The sequence below is a fragment of the Acinonyx jubatus genome, chromosome E4, assembly GCF_027475565.1.
Source record: "Acinonyx jubatus isolate Ajub_Pintada_27869175 chromosome E4, VMU_Ajub_asm_v1.0, whole genome shotgun sequence".
Lineage (NCBI taxonomy): Eukaryota > Metazoa > Chordata > Mammalia > Carnivora > Felidae > Acinonyx > Acinonyx jubatus.
The window spans coordinates 24,144,880-24,165,771 of NC_069395.1; the positions used below are offsets into that span (position 1 = coordinate 24,144,880).

Below are 20,892 nucleotides of genomic sequence, written 5' to 3' on the forward strand. Positions count from 1 at the left end.
TTAGAAAGAAAAACAAAGAAAAGCAAAGAAAACAAAGGGCAACAAAGTAGTGTACAAAACCACAGGACAGTAGTCTGTTGATACCTGGGACCATCTCTGCTAGTCTGGAGGAGAGGTTGTCTGGTTCATCCAGTGTGAGTCCTGCTCCAGTAGATAAGCAGTTGCCAGGCACAGCGGGGTAGGGTTTCCTGTCACCAGGCCCTGCCTCCATTAGGAGCCACTGTCCTGTTCCTTGTAGACCCACCACGTTGGCAATGGGGAGAAAAATGGCGATACCCCAGTCTCTCCTCCCTGGACTGTGTTTCTCAAACCTTGCTGTTCAGGGACGCCTGGGTGGCTCAGTCGGTTGAGCGTCCTACTTCGGCTCAGGTCACGATCTCGCGGTCCGTGAGTTCGAGCCCCACGTCGGGCTCTGTGCTGACAGCTCAGAGCCTGGAGCCTGTTTCGGATTCTGTGTCTCCATCTCTCTCTGAACCTCCCCCATTCATGCTCGCTCTCTCTCTGTCTCAAAAATCAATCAAGGTTAAAAAAATTAAAAAAACAAACAAACAAAAAACAAAACCAAAACCTCGCTGTTCAGGCACCCCTCACAGAGTAGCACAGGCAGGTAGTTTGCTCTGCTCCACAGTTCTCCTTGCCTCCTAGGTGCTAGGCTGAGATTCAAAATCCCATGTCTTCAAGGATCATGTACCACATGGACCCAGTTCTGGGATAGTGCCACTCCACCCTGCAGATATGGCTGGTGCCTGCCGGGTCTTTAGTCCTTAGGGGAACAATATACATTTTTCCCACAGTACTCAAAGGAGGGGACTGTTCTTTCCCAGTGCACCCCTGATATCTCTACCCGCCCTGGGGCTGACTCCTCTCCCCCCACCCCACCCCCAGGCGTGTGCACACAGCAGTGTCTCTGGTCCAGAGAATGCCACACACTTTTGAAAACTCTTATCTTCAGCTCCTAAGGCTATTTGCAAAGCAGAGACTGACATTTTCCGTATTTCTTGTTCCCCAGTTTGTGGTCTGGAAAAGGTCTTTCTCTTGTCCTAACACAATGCCACAATCCACAGCTTCTATTTCTCTCCCTTTTGTCTGTCCACAGAAGGGGATCCCTCCCCTCTGTACCCATGCTGTTTTATCTCTCCCAATTCACATACACACATGTCTGTCACACCAAGCTGTCTCCCTCCACGTGTGCAGATTTTTCTGTCACTCTGCAGATAGACTTCCTAGGTGTTCCAAGTGTTCTGACCCCAAGACAGCTGTGTTTGAAGGACAAGTGAAGTCTTGGTCCCCCTACTTCTCCACCATCTTAACTCCTAACTGATATCATTTGAAAATCCATAATAGGTGGATAACCAGATTTGTTCTAAAATCAGACCACCAGGGTTCAAATCTCTCCTTTACAATTTTACACCAATGTATTTGAGTTCTTTAAGACTCTATTCTTGCAAATCCAAACACTGAAGTTTGCGCAAGGTAGAATGATTGTTAAATGACACTCATCTGGGATGTATCATGATGAAATTGATCATACAAGGATAAAGAGAAGTTAATCTAAATTGTCAGAGTAGTGGAGAAAAATACCTAAAAGGTTACTGAAATGGAATAAGACTAAATGAACACTTGATCTCAATATTGGAAGCTTCAAAAATGTGGTGGAAAAAAATTTATCAATGAGAGCTATAAACTGGAGTCCAAGAACCTATATCTAGAGAAGGTATCATATACAAATCTTTACTAAAGAAAAACATCAGTATATTCACGTATTCAAGGTGTATAATCTACATAAGTCTGCTGAAACTACTGGAAACTTTAATCAAACAAGAAAGAAAGTGTTATCAGTGTACTTTAGAAGGATGAAGATGAGGGGCACCTCGGTGGCTCAGTCAGATAAGCGTCTGACTTCAGCTCAGGTCACGGTTTCTGGGTTTGAGCCCCACATCTGTGGGGCTATCTGTGCTGACAGCTCAGAGCCTGGAGCCTGCTTCAGGCTCCCTCTCTCTCTGCCCCTCCCCTGCTCATGCTCTGTCTCTCTCTCTCTCTCTCTCTCAAAATAAATAAATAAACCTTGAAAAAAAAAAGGAAGATGAAGATGATAATGAATAGTTGGGGTGTGTGTGTGTGTGTGTGTGTGTTTGGAACTTTTTTTCGTGTGTTGCACAACGGTTCTTGTAATAGAATCATTTTATGGGGAAAAAACTAATACTGGTATGGTATTAAAAGTACTAGATTATCTCTAAATCATCAAATTAAAACAGAAATTTTTCTTGGAAATATTATATATAAATGTGTTATAAACAGCATAACACTTAAACATGTGTCAAAAATATTCCATATATAAGAAACTCAATAAAATGCAATTATATTATACCTCAATTAAAATACGACATTTTGGTGTTTAAAAAGTATTGAACTATGGTGGCATTAAATGTTCACTTGTATTCAAAAATATATATGTTATGACATATGACATGTTATGAACACCTCATATATATGATGTGTACATGTTACAACATATGCCACATTATATATGATATATATGTCATATATGTGTGCCATATAGACCTTATATGCTATGACATACTATGAATGACATTTTAAATCACCTCATGTATATAATATATGTTATATATATTCTGAGACACATGTGACATACTTTAAAACACCGCATTCTCCAATTAATATTAGAAATAACAATCAAATGTTTACTGTAATCTTAACTATTTGAATATTAAGAAATAGTCCTAGTTCATTTGTCTGATTAAATGAAAACTTTCCTTGATGATTATTTTCAGGCATTAATTAGAAGGTTAGTTTTCTGTGTAATGTGATGAATGGAAAATGTGTTTCTCTATATTTCTTACACTATTTGAATAAATAGAAAAGTAAATTAATGAATGTTTATCTAAAAAAAATCAAACTATTTCCCTACACTGAGTTGGTCTGAGAAGAAAAGGTAGGGCTCTGATTTCTGATGAGAGCAGAAAAGAAAATAAAGAAGATAGATGATCTTAGGAATAAAATCAATACTTTCATCTCTCAATCAAGTTGCTCATTTACATACCAGGGCTAGGATATACATAGTCGGTAGATCATATACATACCCAAATAGATCTATAGAGTTTTATTTATGAAGAGTCTTCATACAAGTTTATATATCATATGACCCACAAGATATAATTTTAACTTCATTAGCGTATCCCAGTCATCTGAATTTTATAACTTCTCTTGTCCTGGAAAACCTGATGCAATGAGTGAAATCAGACTAATAAGAGGATATAATTCACCAGTGAAACAATTCATTTCCCATCTGATTTTTTTCTTAAGGTAAAACATCATTTATACTGTGTTTGTTTGTTTTGTTTTTATTGCAAGGGAATCGTTGTGATTTTCCAGAAATAAAACATGGTAGTCTACACCATGAAAGTAACTATAGACAAAACTTTCCAGTACGTGTAGGAGAAAAATATTGGTATTCCTGTGATCAAAATTTTGTGACTGTTTCACAAAAGCCCTGGGAACATATTCATTGCACACAAGAAGGATGGTCACCAGCAGTACCATGCCGCAGTAAGTCAACCTTTATAATTGTATATGTATAAATATTTCACATAGTAGACGGGGGAAAACACATAAGTGAATACAATTAAGCTTAGTATCACTAACATAAGGCCAAAGGATGAATGGTATGAGCAAAAATACCAATATAAGTTTTTTCTTTTATGAAGAGTTCTTCATAAAAATCACACTAAAGATAAAGATAGAGGCTTTCTGAAAATAACTATATCATTTACAAGGACTTAATTATAAACCTGAAGATAAATAATATTTAACAGTGATTTTTTCCCCAGCATTTGGTAGTAGCTTTAATTTTGGATACTTATGCATTAGAGTTTAAATTTTGTAGAAATAATTTTTAATTGGCTATTTTCACTGAACTTATGGGTTTTAAAAAATTTTTGTTTCTTATTTTCATTATTTTTAGGACAATGTATCTTCAATCATTTGAAAAATGGAGAGTATCCAAAACAAGGAGTTAAATATTTACAAGGTGAAAATGTAAGCGTTAACTGCAATTCTGGCCACAGTCTTCAAAATGAGCAGACTGTAATGACCTGTACAGAGGATGGCTGGTTCCCTCCTCCTGAATGCATTCCTTTCAGTAAGTAAATGATCTGAGATCCCAGTGTATTATGGTTTTCTAACCCTCACCTATATTGACTGTAACAAAATATTTATAACAACTTTCTTATCTCCCCTATGGAACTACTTAGTTTTATATTTTCCCAAGTGTGTATGAGTGGATATACAAATTTCTTGATACATGTATAGCAAAATAAATGTTTACTGATAGGCATTAGTCAAGAAAACAGTAATGGAAGTACAAGGAAGAAACCTCTAATATAGGGTGACACAAGAGGAAGGAGGTAGATGTGGCGGTGTAGGAGGATCCTAGGCTTACCTCATCCCATGAATACACCTAGATAACTATCAAATCGTCCTAAATACCCTAGAAATTAACCTAAAGACCAGCAGAACAAATTCTGCAACGGAAGGTAGAGAACAAGCCACGTCAATGAAGTAAGATGTGTAGAGATTCAGTTTTCTTCCCCAAACTGAAAAGAAACAGATTGTGAACACTGAGGTGGGAAAGGAGTAGTGGTCAGAGGGAATGGTGAGAGACAGACTGAAACACAGGTGAGCACACACGAGAAAACAAATCTCCATAGCAATTGGTTTGGAAAGGGAGAGGGGCCAAATTTTGTGAGCTTTGCAAGCAGTGGGGCTTAAAGCCTAGGGTATTATAAGGACAGTGTACTTGGCCCTGGGAGAGTTCAAACAGCATTGAGGCTGCTCTTGGAGAAAAGGCAAGCAAAGAGCCTGTGGATATACAGCATGGAAACAGCAATCTGAAGAGCACTCGGAGAACACAGTGGGGAGATTATTTGCTCACCTTGGAGAATATTGCAGAAAGGCAACCTTCACAGAGACCCCTCTGGGAACAAAGGAACTGGTAGGTACCATTTCCCTCCCCTGCCCTTCAGCATATAGACATGGTCACCTTTGGGAACCAGCACAGGACCCACACTTGCTCTCTAACTTGCTTCTACCAAGCCCTGCCTCCCCATGCTGCAGTGGAATCACCCTTCCCAGTCACACTTGGCCTCAGTCCCAGCACAGGTGGCCCCCAACCCCAAAAGCCCAGACCAAATCCCTGCCCACACCTCATCTCCCAACCTGGGTGTTTGGGGTGCCATGATTCCAGCAGCAGTGGTGAGAAGTCTCATCTCACAAGCAGACCAGAGCACACCAAGTTGAAACTCACCACATTCAGGCCAGAGACCAAACACTGCCCACACAGGCAAAGAGAGCCTCTGCAGATGAGGGGCATGAAGGACAAAGCGATCAGGACACAAGAGCAGTGTGAACACAGCACACATTGGAGACACTCCCTGAAGTGCCAGGCCCTGGGGAACAGGGATCACGACACCTCAGGGCACGACAGAAGTTCTTTTTCATAAGGCCATTAGCCTCAAGAACAGGAGAAGTAGCTGACTTTCCTAATACAGAGAAGCAGACACAGAACCTTAGACAAAATGCGAAAACAGAAGAATGATCTGTGAAAGATGAAAGATCTGTACAAGGCCAATGCCAGAGATCTAAGTGAAACAGATATAGGTAACATGCCTAATAGAAATTTAAAGTAAAAATTATGAAGATACTCACTGGACTTGAAAAAAAAAGTGGAAGACATGAGTGAGACTCTTAATAAAGAGATAAGGAATAACATAGCAGAGATAAAGGATTCACCAAACAAAATTAGAAGCACACTTGATGGAATGAACAGCAGGCTGGAATAAGAAGAGGAACAAATTAATGACCTAGAAGACCGTGTAATGGAAAGTAATCAAGCCAAACAAAGAGAAAAAAGAATGGTGCAAAATAAGAATACATTCAGGGAAGTCAGTGACTCCATCAAACATAACAACATTCATATTAGAGTAGTCCCAGAAGAAGAAGAAAGAAAAAACATGGCAGAAAATTTATTTGAAGAATTAATAGCAGAAAATTTCCCTAATGTGGAAGGAGGAAACAGATATGCAGATACAGAAGGCAGAGAACCCCCAATAAAATCAACCAATGCAAACCACACCAAGACATATTGTAACTAAATTGGCAAAACATAGGGCTATAGAAAAAATTATAATAGCAAGACAAAAAAAAAAAAAAAAAAAAGGCAGTCACATGCAAGGGAAAACCCATAAGGCCATGAGAGCATTTTTCAGCACAAACTTTCCAAGCCAGAAGGGAGTGGAATGATATATTCAAAGTGCTGAATGGGAAATATAGTCTATCCAGCCAAGAATATTCCATCTAGCAAGGCTATTATTCATAATAGGAGAGTTTCCAAGACACACAAAACCAGTGAAGTTCATGACCACTAAACCAGACCAGCAAGAAATATTAAGGAGGACTCTTAGAGTGGAGAGGAGAGACCAAAAGTGACAGTATGAAGGTAGGAAACACAAAAGCACTCAAGATGAATATTTCTGGAAACAAATTTCAGTCAAGGAACTCACAAAATAAAAGGATGTAACATATAGCATATGACACCATATATCTGGAGAAGAGAGGAGTAATGTTTGGGTTTAAACTTATGACCACCAACTTAATATAGACTGCTATATACAAAAAATGTTATATACAAACCTAATGGTGACCACAAATCAAACATCAGTAATGAATATGCAAAGAATAAAGAGAGAGAAATGCAAAATATCACTAAAAAAAACCCCATCAAACCATGAAAGAGAGAAAGAGAAGAAATGATCAGAGAAAATCTTCAGAAACAACCACAAAACAAGTAATACAATGAAAATAAATGCATATCAAAAATTATTTTGAATGTATGTGGTTTAAATGCTCTAATCAAAAGACATAGGGTGACGGAATGAAAAAAACAAGACCCATCTCTATACTGCCTACAGAAGAATCATTTTGGACAAAAAGACAACTACAGATTGACTGGAGATTGACAGTGAGGGGATGTAGAATATTTATTGTGCAAATGGATATGAAAAGAAGTTGGAGTAGCAATACTTATATTGAAGAAAGTAGACTTTAAAACAAAGAATGTAATAAGAGACATAGAAGGACACTACATAATAATAAAGGGGACCCCCCAACAAGAAGATACAACTTTTATGTTGTGGAGTCACAAGTTGGCTGTATAAATATTACATGCCTCAACAAATTCAAAAAGATCAAAGTCACACCATGAATCTTGTCAGAACACAGTGCTGTGAAACTATAAGTCAACCACACACACACACACACACACACACACACACATCTGAAAAGGACACAAATACACGGAAGTGAAAATACACGCTAATAAACAATGAATGGGTCAACCAGGAAATAAAAGGAAAAAAAATACATAAACAAGTGAAAATGAAAACATAACAGTTCAAAACCTGTGGGATGCAGCAAAACTGTTCTAAGAGGGAAATTATCGTAATACAGGTCTACCTCAAGAAGCAAGAAAACAAATCAAATAAACAACCTAACCTGGCACTTAAGCTAGAAATCAACAACAAACAAAACACCAAAAAGCAGAAGAAAGGAAATAATAAAGATTAGAGCCGAAATAAATGATATAGAAACCAGAAAAACGACAGAGCAGATCGAAGAAAACAGGAGCAGATTCTTTGAAACAATTAATAAAATGACAAACTGCTAGCCAGACTTATCAAGTAGAAAAGAGAAAGGACCCAGATAAATAAAATCACAAATAAGAGAGGAGAAATAACAACCAACACCACAGAAATACAAACAACTATAAGAGAATATTGTGAAAAACTATATGCCAACAAACTGGACAGTCTGGAATAAATGGATACTCCTAGAAACATAAACCTACCAAAACTGAAACAGGAACAAATACTGAACAGGAACAAAAACTGATACGTGAATTCAGCAAAGTCGCAGGATACAAAATCAATGTACAGAAATCAGTTGCATTCTTATACACTAATAATGAAGCAATAGAAAGACAAATAAAGAAACTGATCCCATTCACAATTGCACCAAGAAGCATAAAATACCTAGGAATAAACCTAACCAAAGATGTAAAAGATCTGTATGTTGAAAACTATAGAAAGCTTATGAAGGAAATTGAAGAGGATATAAAGAAATGGAAAAACATTCCGTGCTCATGGATTGGAAGAATAAATATTGTCAAAATGTCAATACTACCCAAAGCTATCTACACATTCAATGCAATCTCAATCAAAATTGCACCAACATTCTTCTCGAAGCTAGAACAAGCAATCCTAAAATGTGTATGGAACCACAAAAGACCCCAAATAGCCAAAGTAATATTGAAGAAGAAGACCAAAGCGGGAGGCATCACAATCCCAGACTTCAGCCTCTACTACAAAGCTGTAATCATCAAGACAGCATGGTATTGGCACGAAAACAGACACATAGACCAACGGAAGAAAATAGAAACCCCAGAACTAGACCCACGAACGTATGGCCAACTAATCTTTAACAAAGCAGGAAAGAATATCCAATGGAAAAAAGGCAATCTCTTTAACAAACGGTGCTGGGAGAACTGGACAGCAACATGCTGAAGGATGAAACTAGACCACTTTCTTACACCATTCACAGAAATAAATTCAAAATGGATAAAGGACCTGAATATGAGACAGGAAACCATCAAAACCCTAGAGGAGAAAGCAGGAAAAGACCTCTCTGACCTCAGCTGCAGCAATTTCTTACTTGACACATCTCCAAAGGCAAGGGAATTAAAAGCAAAAATGAACTATTGGGACCTCATGAAGATAAAAAAGCTTCTGCACTGCAAAGGAAATAATCAACAAAACGAAAAGGCAACCAACGGAATGGGAAAAGATATTTGCAAATGGCATATCGGACAAAGGCTAGTATCCAAAATCTATAAAGAGCTCACCAAACTCCACACCCGAAAAACAAATAATCCAGTGAAGAAATGGGCAGAAGACATGAATAGACACTTCTCTAAAGAAGACATCCTGACGGCCAACAGGCACATGAAAGATGCTCAGTGTCGCTCCTCATCAGGAAAATACAAATCAAAACCACACTCAGATACCACCTCACGCCAGTCAGAGTGGCTAAAATGAACAAGTCAGGAGACTATAGATGTTGGCAAGGATGTGGAGAAATGGGAACCCTCTTGCACTGTTGGTGGGAATGCAAACTGGTGCAGCCGCTCTGGAAAACAGTGTGGAGGTTCCTCAAAAAATTAAAAATAGATCTACCCCATGACCCAGCAATAGCACTGCTAGGAATTTACCCAAGGGATACAGGAGTGCTGATGCATAGGGGCACTTGTACCCCAATGTTTATAGCAGCACTTTCAACAATAGCCAAATTATGGAAAGAGCCTAAATGTCCATCAACTGATGAATGGATAAAGAAATTGTGGTTTATACACACAATGGAATACTATGTGGCAATGAGAAAGAATGAAATATGGCCTTTTGTAGCAACGTGGATGGAACTGGAGAATGTTATGCTAAGTGAAATAAGTCATACAGAGAAAGACAGATACCATATGTTTTCACTCTTATGTGGATCCTGAGAAACTTAACAGAAGACCATGGAGGAGGGGAAGGAAAAAAAAAAGGTTAGAGAGGGAAGGAGCCAAAACATAAGAGACTCTTAAAAACTGAGAACAAACTGAGGGTTGATGGTGGGTGTGAGGGAAGGGAGGGTGGGGAGGTAATGGGTATTGAGGAAGGCACCTGTTGGGATGAGCACTGGGTGTTGTATGGAAACCAATTTGTCAATAAATTTCATATTAAAAAAAAAAGAATTTGGGAGGAGTTCCCCAAATAAACCTTGCCATGTTTATATTCAAAAAAAAAAAAAGGAAGAAAGAAAGAAAATTGAACAGATCAATTACCAGCAATAAATAAATAAATAAATAAATAAATAAATAAATAAATAGTTAATGCCTATTCTCAAACTACTCCAAAAAAAAAAAAAAAAAAAAAGGAAAAGAAGGAAAACTCCCAAATTCATTCTATGAAGCAGCACTACCCTGATACCAAGCCAGATACAGCCACCACAAAATAAGAGAACTATAGTATATGTCAATATTTCTGATGAATATAGATGCAAAAATGCATAACAAATATTAGCAATCTGAATCCAACAATAAATTTTAAAAAATTATTCCCCACAATCAAGTCATGTCTGTTCATGACTTATACCCAGTGATTTCTTCCTGAGTTGCAAGCATGGTTCAATATTCACAAACCAATCAATGTGTGATACATCACATCAATCAAATCACATCAGTAAAAGAAAAGATGAAAACCATATGATCACTTCAACATATACCAAAAAAACCATTTGACTAAGTATAACATCTATTCGTGATAAAAGATCTCAACAAAGTAGGGTTAGAGGGGACATATCTTAACATAATAAAGGCTATACATGAAAAACCCACAGCAAACATCATCTTTAATGGGGGAAAATTATGAACTTTCTTCCCCAGGTCAGGAACAAGACAAGACATAAGACGAGGAGGTCTACTCTTCCACTTTTACTCAATAAAGTACTGAAAGTCCTAGCCACAGCAACTAGAACAAAAAGAAATAAAAGGCATTCAACTCGGTAAGGAAGAAGCAAACCTTTCACTATTTGCAGATGACATAATATTCTATACAGAAAACCCAAAAACTCCACCAAAACGTGCTAGAACTGAAGTGAATTCAGAAAAGCTATAGGATACAAAATAATGCACAGAAATCTGTTGCATTTCTATATAATAATAATAAAGTAGCAGAAAGACAAATTAAGAAAACAGTCCCATTTACAATTGCACTAAAAATAATAAACTACCTAGGAATAAACCTAACCAAAGAGGTGACAGATCTTTACTCTGAAAACTATAGAACACTGATAAGAAAAGTTGAAGACAACACAAAGAAAATGGAAAGGCATCCCATGTTCATGGGCTGGAAGAACAAATATCGTTAAAATGTCTACACAACCCAAAGCAATCTGCAAAATCAATGCAACCCCTACCAAAATACCAACGACATTTTTTATAGACCTAGAACAAACAAGCCTAAAATTTGTATGGAACCACAAAAGGCCCTGGTTAGCCAAATCAGTCTTGAAAAAGAAAAGCAAAGCTGGAGGCATCATAATTCTGGACTTCAAATTAATATTACAAAGATAGTGATCAAGAGCATATGGTACTGGGGCAGAAATAGACACATAGATCAATGGAACTGAATGGAAAACCCAGAAATAAACCTACAATTATACACTCAATTTTTAACAAAGCTGGATTGAATATCCAGTGGGAAAAAGACAATCTGTTCAACAAACGATGTTGGGGAAACTCCACAGCAACATACAAAAGAATGAAACTGAACCACTTTCTTACACCATACACAAAAATAAATTCAAACTGGATTAAAGACCTATATGTGAGACCTGAAATTATAAAAATTCCTGGAAGAGAGTAGAGGCAGTAAGTTCTCTAACATCAGCCACAGCTTTCTAGATAGATCACCTGTGGCAAGGGAAACAAAAGCAAAAAAGAAGAAACTGTTGGGACTACATTACACTACAAAGCTTCTGCACAACAAAGGAAGCAATCAACAGAACTAAAAGGCAACCTATGGAATGGGAGATGATATTTACAAATGACATGTCTGGTAAAGGGTAGTATCCATAATATATAAAGAACTTATAAAACTCAACACCCCAAAACCAGATAATCCAATGAAAAATGGGTAGAAGACATGAATGGATATTGCTCCAAAGAAGACATACAGATGGGCAATAGACACATGAATGATACTCATTAGCACTTATCATCAGAGAAATGCAAACCAAAAAAACAATAAGATGTCACCTCACAGGTGTTGGTGAGGATGTGGAGAAAGGGGTACCCTCTTGCACTGTTGGCAAGAATCCAAACTGGTGCAGCATCTCTGGAAAATAGTATGGAGGTGCCTCAAAAGGTTAAAAATAGAATTGCTGTAATATCCAGCAATCACACTCCTGGGTATTTACCCAAAGAATACAAAAGCACTAATTCAAAGGGATACACGCACCCCTATCTTTATTGCAGCATTATTTGCAATAACCAAGATATGGAAGCAGCCTAAGTGTCTACCAATTGATGAATAGATAAAGATAAATGGACTGTTATTCAGCCATAAAAAAGAATGAAATCTTGCCATTTGCAACAACTTGGATGGACTAGATAGTATAATGCTAGGCAAAATAAGTCTTTCAGAGAAAGACAAATACATATGATTTCAGTCATATGTGGGATTTAAGAAACAAAACAAATGAGCAAAGGGAGGAAATTTGAGAGAGAGAGAGAGAGAGACCAAAAAAAAAAAAAAAAGGCTCTTAAGTGTCTTAAGTGTAGAGAACAATATGATAGTTACCAGAGGGGAGAAAGCTGGCAGAAGGGATGGGTGAAGTAGGTGATGGAGATGAAAGAGTATCCTTGTCATTACGAGCACTAGGTGATGTATGGAACTGTTGAATCACTATTCTGTATACCTGAAACTAATATAACACTGTATGTCAGCCAACCAGTATTAAAATTAAAACTTAAATACATACATACATACAGTCAATCTAGAAAAAAAATAGAGTACAAAGAATTTTGAAAGCAACAAGAAAGAAAAACATGCTTCACATACAAAGGCACTTCTGTGGGAGGTGTTTCTAGTAATACATGCCTACAGTAAAAAAAGAAATGATCTCAAATATACAGTCAAACTGTATACATCAAAAAGCTAGTAAAAGAAGGGGGTACCTGGGTAGCTGAGTTGGTTGAGTGTCCAACTCTTGATTTCTGCTCAGGTGATGATCCAGGATCATGGGCTTGTACCCCACATAGTGCTCCGCACGTGAGGGTAGAGACTGTTTCAGATTCTCTCTCTCCTACCCTTCCCTACCCTGACTTGTGATGTCTGTCTAACAAATAAAATGAAAATTTTTTCATTAAAAAACTTGGAAAAGAAGAAAAAACTAAGCCTAAAATTAGCAGAAAGAAGGAAATAACAGAAATCAGAGCAGAAATATATGAAATAAAGACCAAAAAGTCAACAAAATAGATACCTACCTTTTTCAAAATGTAGACAAAATTGACAAACCTAAGCTGATTAACTAATTAAAAAGAGAGATCGTATAAATAAAATAGAAATGAACTTGAAGATATTCAACTGATGCCACAGAAATGCAAATGTCCATAAGAGACCACCATAAATGATTACACACTGACAAATCGGATAACAGAGAATGGATAAGTTCCTGGAAATATAAAACTGACAAGACAAAATCATTAAGAAATGGAAAATGTGAACAAACCAATAACAAGTAACAACACTGAATAATTAAATATATCTCCTCAAAGAAAAGTCTGGGAACAGAAGTATTCACTGGTAATTAAAAGAAGATTTAATACCAATTTTTATTTAAAAACTCCAAAATTTTGAGGGAGAGCACTTCCAAAAGTAGTTGACAAGATATTAACTTTAATACCAAAACCAGACAAGGATGCTACAAAAAAAATTATACCCAATATCACTGATAAACATAAATATTGAAATGCTCAACAAAATGTTAACAAACTGAATTCAATAGCACATTAAAAGATTCACACACCATGATGAAGTTGGGTTTATCTATGGGACTCAAGGGTGATTCAACAGATTTAAATCAATAATATGATACAGCACATTAACAAAATGAAAGGTAAAAATCATATAATCATCCAGATAGATGCACAAAAAGCATTTGACACAATTCAACATCCATTTATGACAAAAAATGACAACAATTAGGTATTGAAGAAATGTACATCAACATAATGAAGACCATAAATAAGAAGCCCATAACTAACATCACATTTGATGAAAAGCTAAAAGCTTTCCTCAAGGATCAGGAAAAATACAAAGATACCCACTCTCATCAGTGTTGAAAAAGGGAAATAAACTGTATCCAAATAAGAAATAAAGAAGTAAAGAGGCACCTGGGTGGCTCAGTCGGTTAAGCATCCGACTTATGCTCAGGTCATGATTTCACGGTTCATGTGTTCCAGCCCCACATTGGGTGCTGTGCTGACAGCTCAGAGCCTGGAGCCTGCTTCAGATTCTGTGTCTCATTCTCTCTCTGCCCCTCCCCGACTTGTGCTCTGTCTCTCTCTGTCTCTCAAAAATAAATCAATGTAAAACATAAAAATAAAAAATAAATAAAGAAGTAAAATTCTCTGTGTGCATATGATGTATTCTTTAGGGAAAACACTAAAGACTCCACAACAACAACAACAACAACAACAACAACACCTGTTAGAATTAATAAATGAATTCAGTAAAGTTGTAGGATACAAAATCATTATACAAAAATCTGCTGTATTTCTAAACACTAATAACGAACTATCAGAAAGAGAAATTAAAATAAGTTTTCATGAGATGGGGGTGTTACCTAATTCTGGAGGTTTCAAGGGCCAAAAATAATCTTTCAGGACCTAAAATATAGATCAAAGCTAGAGAGATTCTCTTCTATCAGAAAACAAAGTAAAACAATTTTTTCTATATTGTTTCAAGTACAAGATGGTTTCCAATTTTAGAGTTAACCCTCAAATGGAAAAAATAATTGACATTATCAATCGTAAGAATTACTTATAAATTAATTAAAAGTACTATTTTATAAAGATGTGTATGAATGTTATACACAGTTATGTAATCCAGAAAACTTGAGGTAGTGGCGTTTAATCCCGAACTCTGTGTTTCAATGCCAATATGATAAATAGGAATTCGCCTTCTGCTGTTAAGAAAACTCCAGTTTTTAGAAATAGTTGTGTGATGTTTACCTATATGGTGTGACTTAAAGTTGTGCAGTGTCCCAACTGCTTTCAGTATCCTCTCTTCTTTGAAATGTAGTAGGGGCACCTGGGTGGCTCCGTAGGTTAGGCATCCGATCTTGATTTTAGCTCAGGGCATGATCTCACAGTTTGTGGCATTGAGCCCCACAGCAGGCTCTGCGCTGACACCTGGGAGCCTGCTTGGGATTCTCTCTCTCTCTCTCTCTCTCTCTCTCTCTCTCTCCCTCTCCCTCTCCCTCCTCTCCCTCTCCCTCTCCCCCCCTCCCCTCTCCCTCTCCCCCTCTATTGTTTGCACTCTCTCAAAATAAATAAATGAACATTAAAAAAATAAATTCTATTTAAAAAAAGAAAAAAGAAAATGGTTTTTAAAAAAGAAAAAAAGAAATGTATTGATATTACTAGATTCAACAAACCTGAAATTTATGTGGAATACCAGACACTGTGAATAAATATTTTACAATAGTAAAATCCAATGTCTTTACTGCAGTTTACTGTGAATCATTATAAGCTGAAAAGTTCTCTATTACAATTTCAGTGAGGAAAGGTAGAAACGGATGATGAGGGTGAAGAAGGGACTAAGGAACTCTGGAAGGTGCTGTGGCCCTGGGAGGGGAGATCTGATGGGTGAAGCGTGACAGTGAGCGCCATGAGAAGGGTCAGAGCAGATGCCCCGGGAGTGTCACGAGAGGGAGAGGTGTGCCACAGCAAGCCTTGTTTATTTTTAATGTAGACATATTTGGAGAATGCATATGCTACTTTTCTGCCTGCACATAATGTTAAACTAGAACTGAATTATTAAGTATTGCTGAAATTGTTCTTAGCTGAAAGTAAGTCCCCCAATGATACATAAATTAGTAGGTTCTTCATCTTTGGCCTTTGATAGCTAGGGTTTCTGCCAAAGTCTACATCGATCCACTTTGCTCAATCCCTCATTGTTCTACAACCTTTGCACTTTTCCTTCATCCCAGTTATGCCTCGCCCCTCACCCCACACACCATCCCCTACCTGCGCAGGATGTAAGATTTTCCCAACCAGTCTATCCTGTGCTCACTTACCTGATGTGCACTTTACCCATATCTTAACAACTTTAACTAGTTTCAGAATATGGTGAATAAACAAGAGATGATGTAATTGAGGTAAAAAGTGCTATATTTTAGAAAAAAAGAACAAAAGGAAAGGGGTAAAAGTATTTGACAGAGCACTTTTATGTGTTTGGACATTTTAACTGAAAGAACCAAGTTTCTCAAACCATGTTGACCAAAAATGTAATAGATAGGAAAGTGATTATAGAATTGTTCCTTCAAAGGCTCCCCAAAGCCTTTTTGAACAAATTTAAAATGCTTCCTGACTTCAAAATTATGGCATACATTCAAAATTAAGACACGTAGACAGAGGTACAATGGAGTTACAGATAGAGTTTTGTGGGTTCATGCAATAGAGCTTTGAGATCACTGCACATGTGTTCTCATGTCTTACCTTTTACATTGGTTACTGTCTACTGTGCTCTTCCCATGGGTTGCCTGCAATCTGCAGATATAATGGAAAGGTTCCAAAAGAGCTTCATATTTATTCATTCTTTCATTCATTTATTTGCCCATACAATGGTCACTTTTTAAGTGACTGCTAAGTGCCTGCTAAGTGCCAGGCATTAGGACTAGCATTTACCAAAAGGCCATTTAGTGGGGAAAATAAAAGGAATGATTATTGTATTTCATCAACATATTGTATTTTACTGTATAAAGCATTGTGATGGAGACAAGCAAAAGAGAGACTACAGGATCATTTAGAGGAGACAAGAAATCCAAGTTGGAATGAGAGTCTGGAGTGGGATTGGGTTGGGGAGTTTGTTTGTAAGAGGTGGAATGAAGAGAGCCAAATCTGTCAGGGTCACGATGGCATCTTGGGTAGGCTTTGAAGGTTGGGTGGGAGTCATGGAAATAAGGATGCCAGGGAGGAGGACATTCAAGACTGAGGAACATGGCTCCTGGGTGGCTCAATTGGTTAAGCATGGGACTCTTGATTCAGCTCAGGTGATGATCTCGGTCTTGAGATCAAGTCCCATGTGGAGCTTGGAATGGACCCTGCTTAGGATCCACTGATAAATGAATGGATAAGGAATATATATATATATATACACACACACATACACACACACACACACACACACACACACACACACACACACACACTAGAATATTATTCACCCATGAGAAAGAAGAAAATCTTGATATTCACAACAACATGGTTGAACCTAGAGGACAATTCGTTAAGTGTAATAATCCAGAGATAGCAAATACTTCATGATAAAACTTCTATATGAAATCAAAAAAGAAAAAAGAAAACATCAAATTCATAGAAGCAGAATGTAGAATGGAAGTTCTGTACCGGTGGTGGGTGTGGATGCTGGTCCAAGCGTGTAAGCCTTCAGTTATAAGATAAATAATTCCGGAGATCTAATGTACTGCATAATAAGAATCAAAGTAAATAACTGTAAACTATAATCAAATAACAAAGGAAGTCATCAAAAGAGGAACAAATTGAAAAAAAACAGATGCAAAACAGAAGACAATTAGCCACATGTTAATAGTAAGTGTTCACCTACCAGTAATTCCTTAAATATACATCATTTAAATTTACCTATTAAAAGGAATGAGTACCTGAGTGATTTAAAATAAAATAACCAAGAAATCACTTTAGATTTAAAGACACAATAGGCTAAAGTGAAGGAATGGAAGAAGATATTTCATGCAAATGGCAACCAAAGAATGATGGAGTGATTATACTTCTATGAGAAAAAAAAAACTGACTTAATCTAAAACTGTCTCTAGAGATGAAGATCATTATATAATAATAATGAGTCCATTCATCAGGACAATGGTAACAATTTTCTTTTTTTTAATTTTTTTTTCAACGTTTATTTATTTTGGGGACAGAGAGAGACAGAGCACAAACGGGGGAGGGTCAGAGAGAGGGAGACACAGAATCGGAAGCAGGCTCCAGGCTCCGAGCCATCAGCCCAGAGCCTGACGCGGGGCTCGAACTCACGGACCGGCGGGGCTCGAACTCACGGACCGGGACATCGTGACCTGGCTGAAGTCGGACGCTTAACCGACTGCACCACCCAGGCGCCCCGGATTCTGTGTATTCTAAATGTCACTTCATTCCAAAGAGAAAAAATTAATGAACTATTTTGATTTAGTATCTTTGTCGCTTACTTTTTCTGTCCCAGGAATTTGGATGATTCAGATTTTTCCAGGTTTTCATTTGTAAATGACTCCTTATTTTTGTGTTGTTACAGTGAATCTTTATAAAAATGTTTATTTATATGCTTATCTTTTTCTTATACTTTCTGCCTTTCAGAAACATGTTCAAAATCAGAGATAACAATTGAAAATGGATTTTTTTCTGAATATGAACCTACATATTCCTTAAATAAAGAAACACAGTATCAATGTAAACCAGGATATGTAACACCAGATGGTAAAACTTCAGGATCAGTTACATGTCTGGAAAGTGGATGGTCACCTCAACCCACATGTATTAGTGAGTAATTTATTATGTTCCTATTCATTATGCTGATGGCTATTGAACAAAAGTTTACTCTAAATTAATTCTTTTCTGACGGGAGGGGCTGACACGATTCCCATTTGAAAAGATAAATGAAAAACGATGTAATTTTTTGCCTTTAAGAGTAATCACTTATACAGCGTAGTAGCAGGACATCTTTCAGTTTACGTTATTTTCCACTTTAAAACATCCTGTGATTTGGAAACGAGTTAGGGAGCCTTATGTGTATTCTCCTGGAAACTCACTTATTTTTGGCTGGCAAAATATATTTGTGCCTATTCCTGCTTTTAGGTGATCAGACTTTGATGACAGAATCTTTGTTTCTAGACATGAAAGTTATGTTTGTAAGTGAAGATGTGGGTCCATAGTGCAGAATTTTAATTAAAGTATGGAGTTTATGGTTGACATTCCAGGGTAGCCCACTTTAAAAATCCTCTCCTTTAGAAAATCTTCATAAACATTTAGTTAGTGGAGAAGGAATACTGCTAGATGGTGCCAAATACAGCTGTGTTGAAAGATTTCCCTGTCCCTGGATGTTTATGAAGATTTCTATGAATAGTTTCCTCAGTTTATCTTATCCTCCAAAGCTACACAGTGATAGTTTTGAACTGATATTTACATATTCACTTTAAAGGAAGTGGATATTTGAATATCCATTTGTACTGTTTTCATTTCCTTTTTTTTTTTTTCAATTTCCATGCTTACTATGGGCACTAGCCACAAAAAAAATCATAAAAGTGGCTCCCATATAAAGTCATTTTATACTGAATGTTAGTTAGTTATCCATTGCAGTACTTACTATGGAAGAGAAACACACTGTCTCTCTTCACTAGTGTAGTTTTCCTTTGTTTTTTAAAGCTTTAAGGTAGCTGGCTCCGTAACACAGCATAAAATTTGAGATGAATTACCTAATCTTTATGAACACACTGTTAGCAAAAATTAAAACCTTTAACATTTTACTTTCTTATAACTAATAATAAAAATAGTTATCTCTCCATTCAATCTTGGTATGTTTAGAAAAATGAACAGCCATTAGGAAAATATTTGGGGAAGAAAATCAGCATGTGAGCTTTAGAAATTATGATGTTTTAAAGTAGAGTTTTATAGAGTGTGTAAAAATTTACTTGCATTTTTGAAAACCAGTCGTATTCAACTGATCCAGTTTTGTCTGGAATATTTGTCACCTTGCCAGTGAATGTGGCATCTTAGTTCACAAAATCCTATTCCTCTCTGCTAGTTAAAATAGGATGCACCTGTAATGGCCTATTTGATTACAAATATGGCATAAACACATAAGTATAACTGATTGAGAAAAGTGTTCGTAGAAAAATTTTTTCAGAGTGTTTAAGTGATAAGAAAAATGCTGTGTAGAAACATATTTTTTCATTTCGAGTAACTTTCAAGACAATGATTTATCACTGGTATTCTTAAATTAATTTGGTACTGAATTTACTAGCACAAGCTAATTGATAAAGGTTTTTTTTACCTCCTTGGGATGAGACTTAATTACATCGTCCATTAAATAATATTAGAATTGAAATCTTCAATTCTGTTATGCATTAGAATCTTGTGACATGCCAGCATTTGAGAATGCCAAAGCCAAAAGCAATGTCACGTGGTTTAAACTCAATGACAAGTTGGACTATGAATGCCACGATGGATACAAAAGCCAAGATGGGCGCGCAGGTTCAATAGTGTGTAGGAACAATGGTTGGTCTCATAAACCAATATGTTATGGTAAGTACCATTTTTCCAGGTATTTTTTTTCATGACTAACAAAATTAACAAGACGTGTTTAAGATATCCCAGTTTGAACAAATTTGCATTGTTTAAAGTCATTTTGGGGGCATCTGGGTCGCTCAGTGGGTTGAACCTCAGACTTTGGCTCAGGTCATGATCTCACAGTTCTCGGGTTTAAGCCCCATGTGGGGCTCTATGCTGACAGTTCAGAGCCTGAAGCCTGCTTCGGATTCTGTGTCTCACTCTCTCTCTCCACCCCTCCCACTCACACTCTGTCTCTCTCTCTCTCAAAAACAAATAATCATCTAAAATTAATTAATTAAGTTTTAAGAAGTCATGATTAAAATCAAGGTGTCTTCTTCTGATTTACTGTAACCTGGGAGAAGAGGGTGTTTGAAAGCCCAAGGACCATTATCTCTCTTTAACACAGTGTTTCCTATGGGCCATATACATGATAGGTTTATAAACAAAGAATAATTTTGTTTATTATTCTAAATGCACGTTTTCATATTATTTAAAACTGGGTTCTTTGAGTGTATGCTATATGAAAACCAAAATTGTAGTTTCTTACAATTTCCTCAGCTATTTTGCCCATGAGTTTCTGCTTTTACACCTTCTGCCTTGAGTGCTAATTTCTGCAGACCCTGAGAGAAGCTCTTTATTTTAGG

The 20,892-nt window shown here is 36.9% G+C and overlaps 1 protein-coding gene across 3 annotated transcripts in view; it reads left to right on the forward strand.

The window, feature by feature from the left end:
* The window catches only part of CFH (complement factor H), a 224,954-nt gene that overhangs the window by 69,505 nt on the left and 134,557 nt on the right, over window positions 1-20,892 (forward strand). For all 3 annotated transcript variants that reach the window (XM_053209182.1, XM_027074893.2, XM_027074897.2), the window contains 4 exons: window positions 3,373-3,567; window positions 3,983-4,159; window positions 18,278-18,460; window positions 20,048-20,221. In XM_053209182.1, coding sequence (XP_053065157.1) covers window positions 3,373-3,567; window positions 3,983-4,159; window positions 18,278-18,460; window positions 20,048-20,221 — 729 coding nt within the window. The remainder of the gene's footprint in view (window positions 1-3,372; window positions 3,568-3,982; window positions 4,160-18,277; window positions 18,461-20,047; window positions 20,222-20,892) is intronic.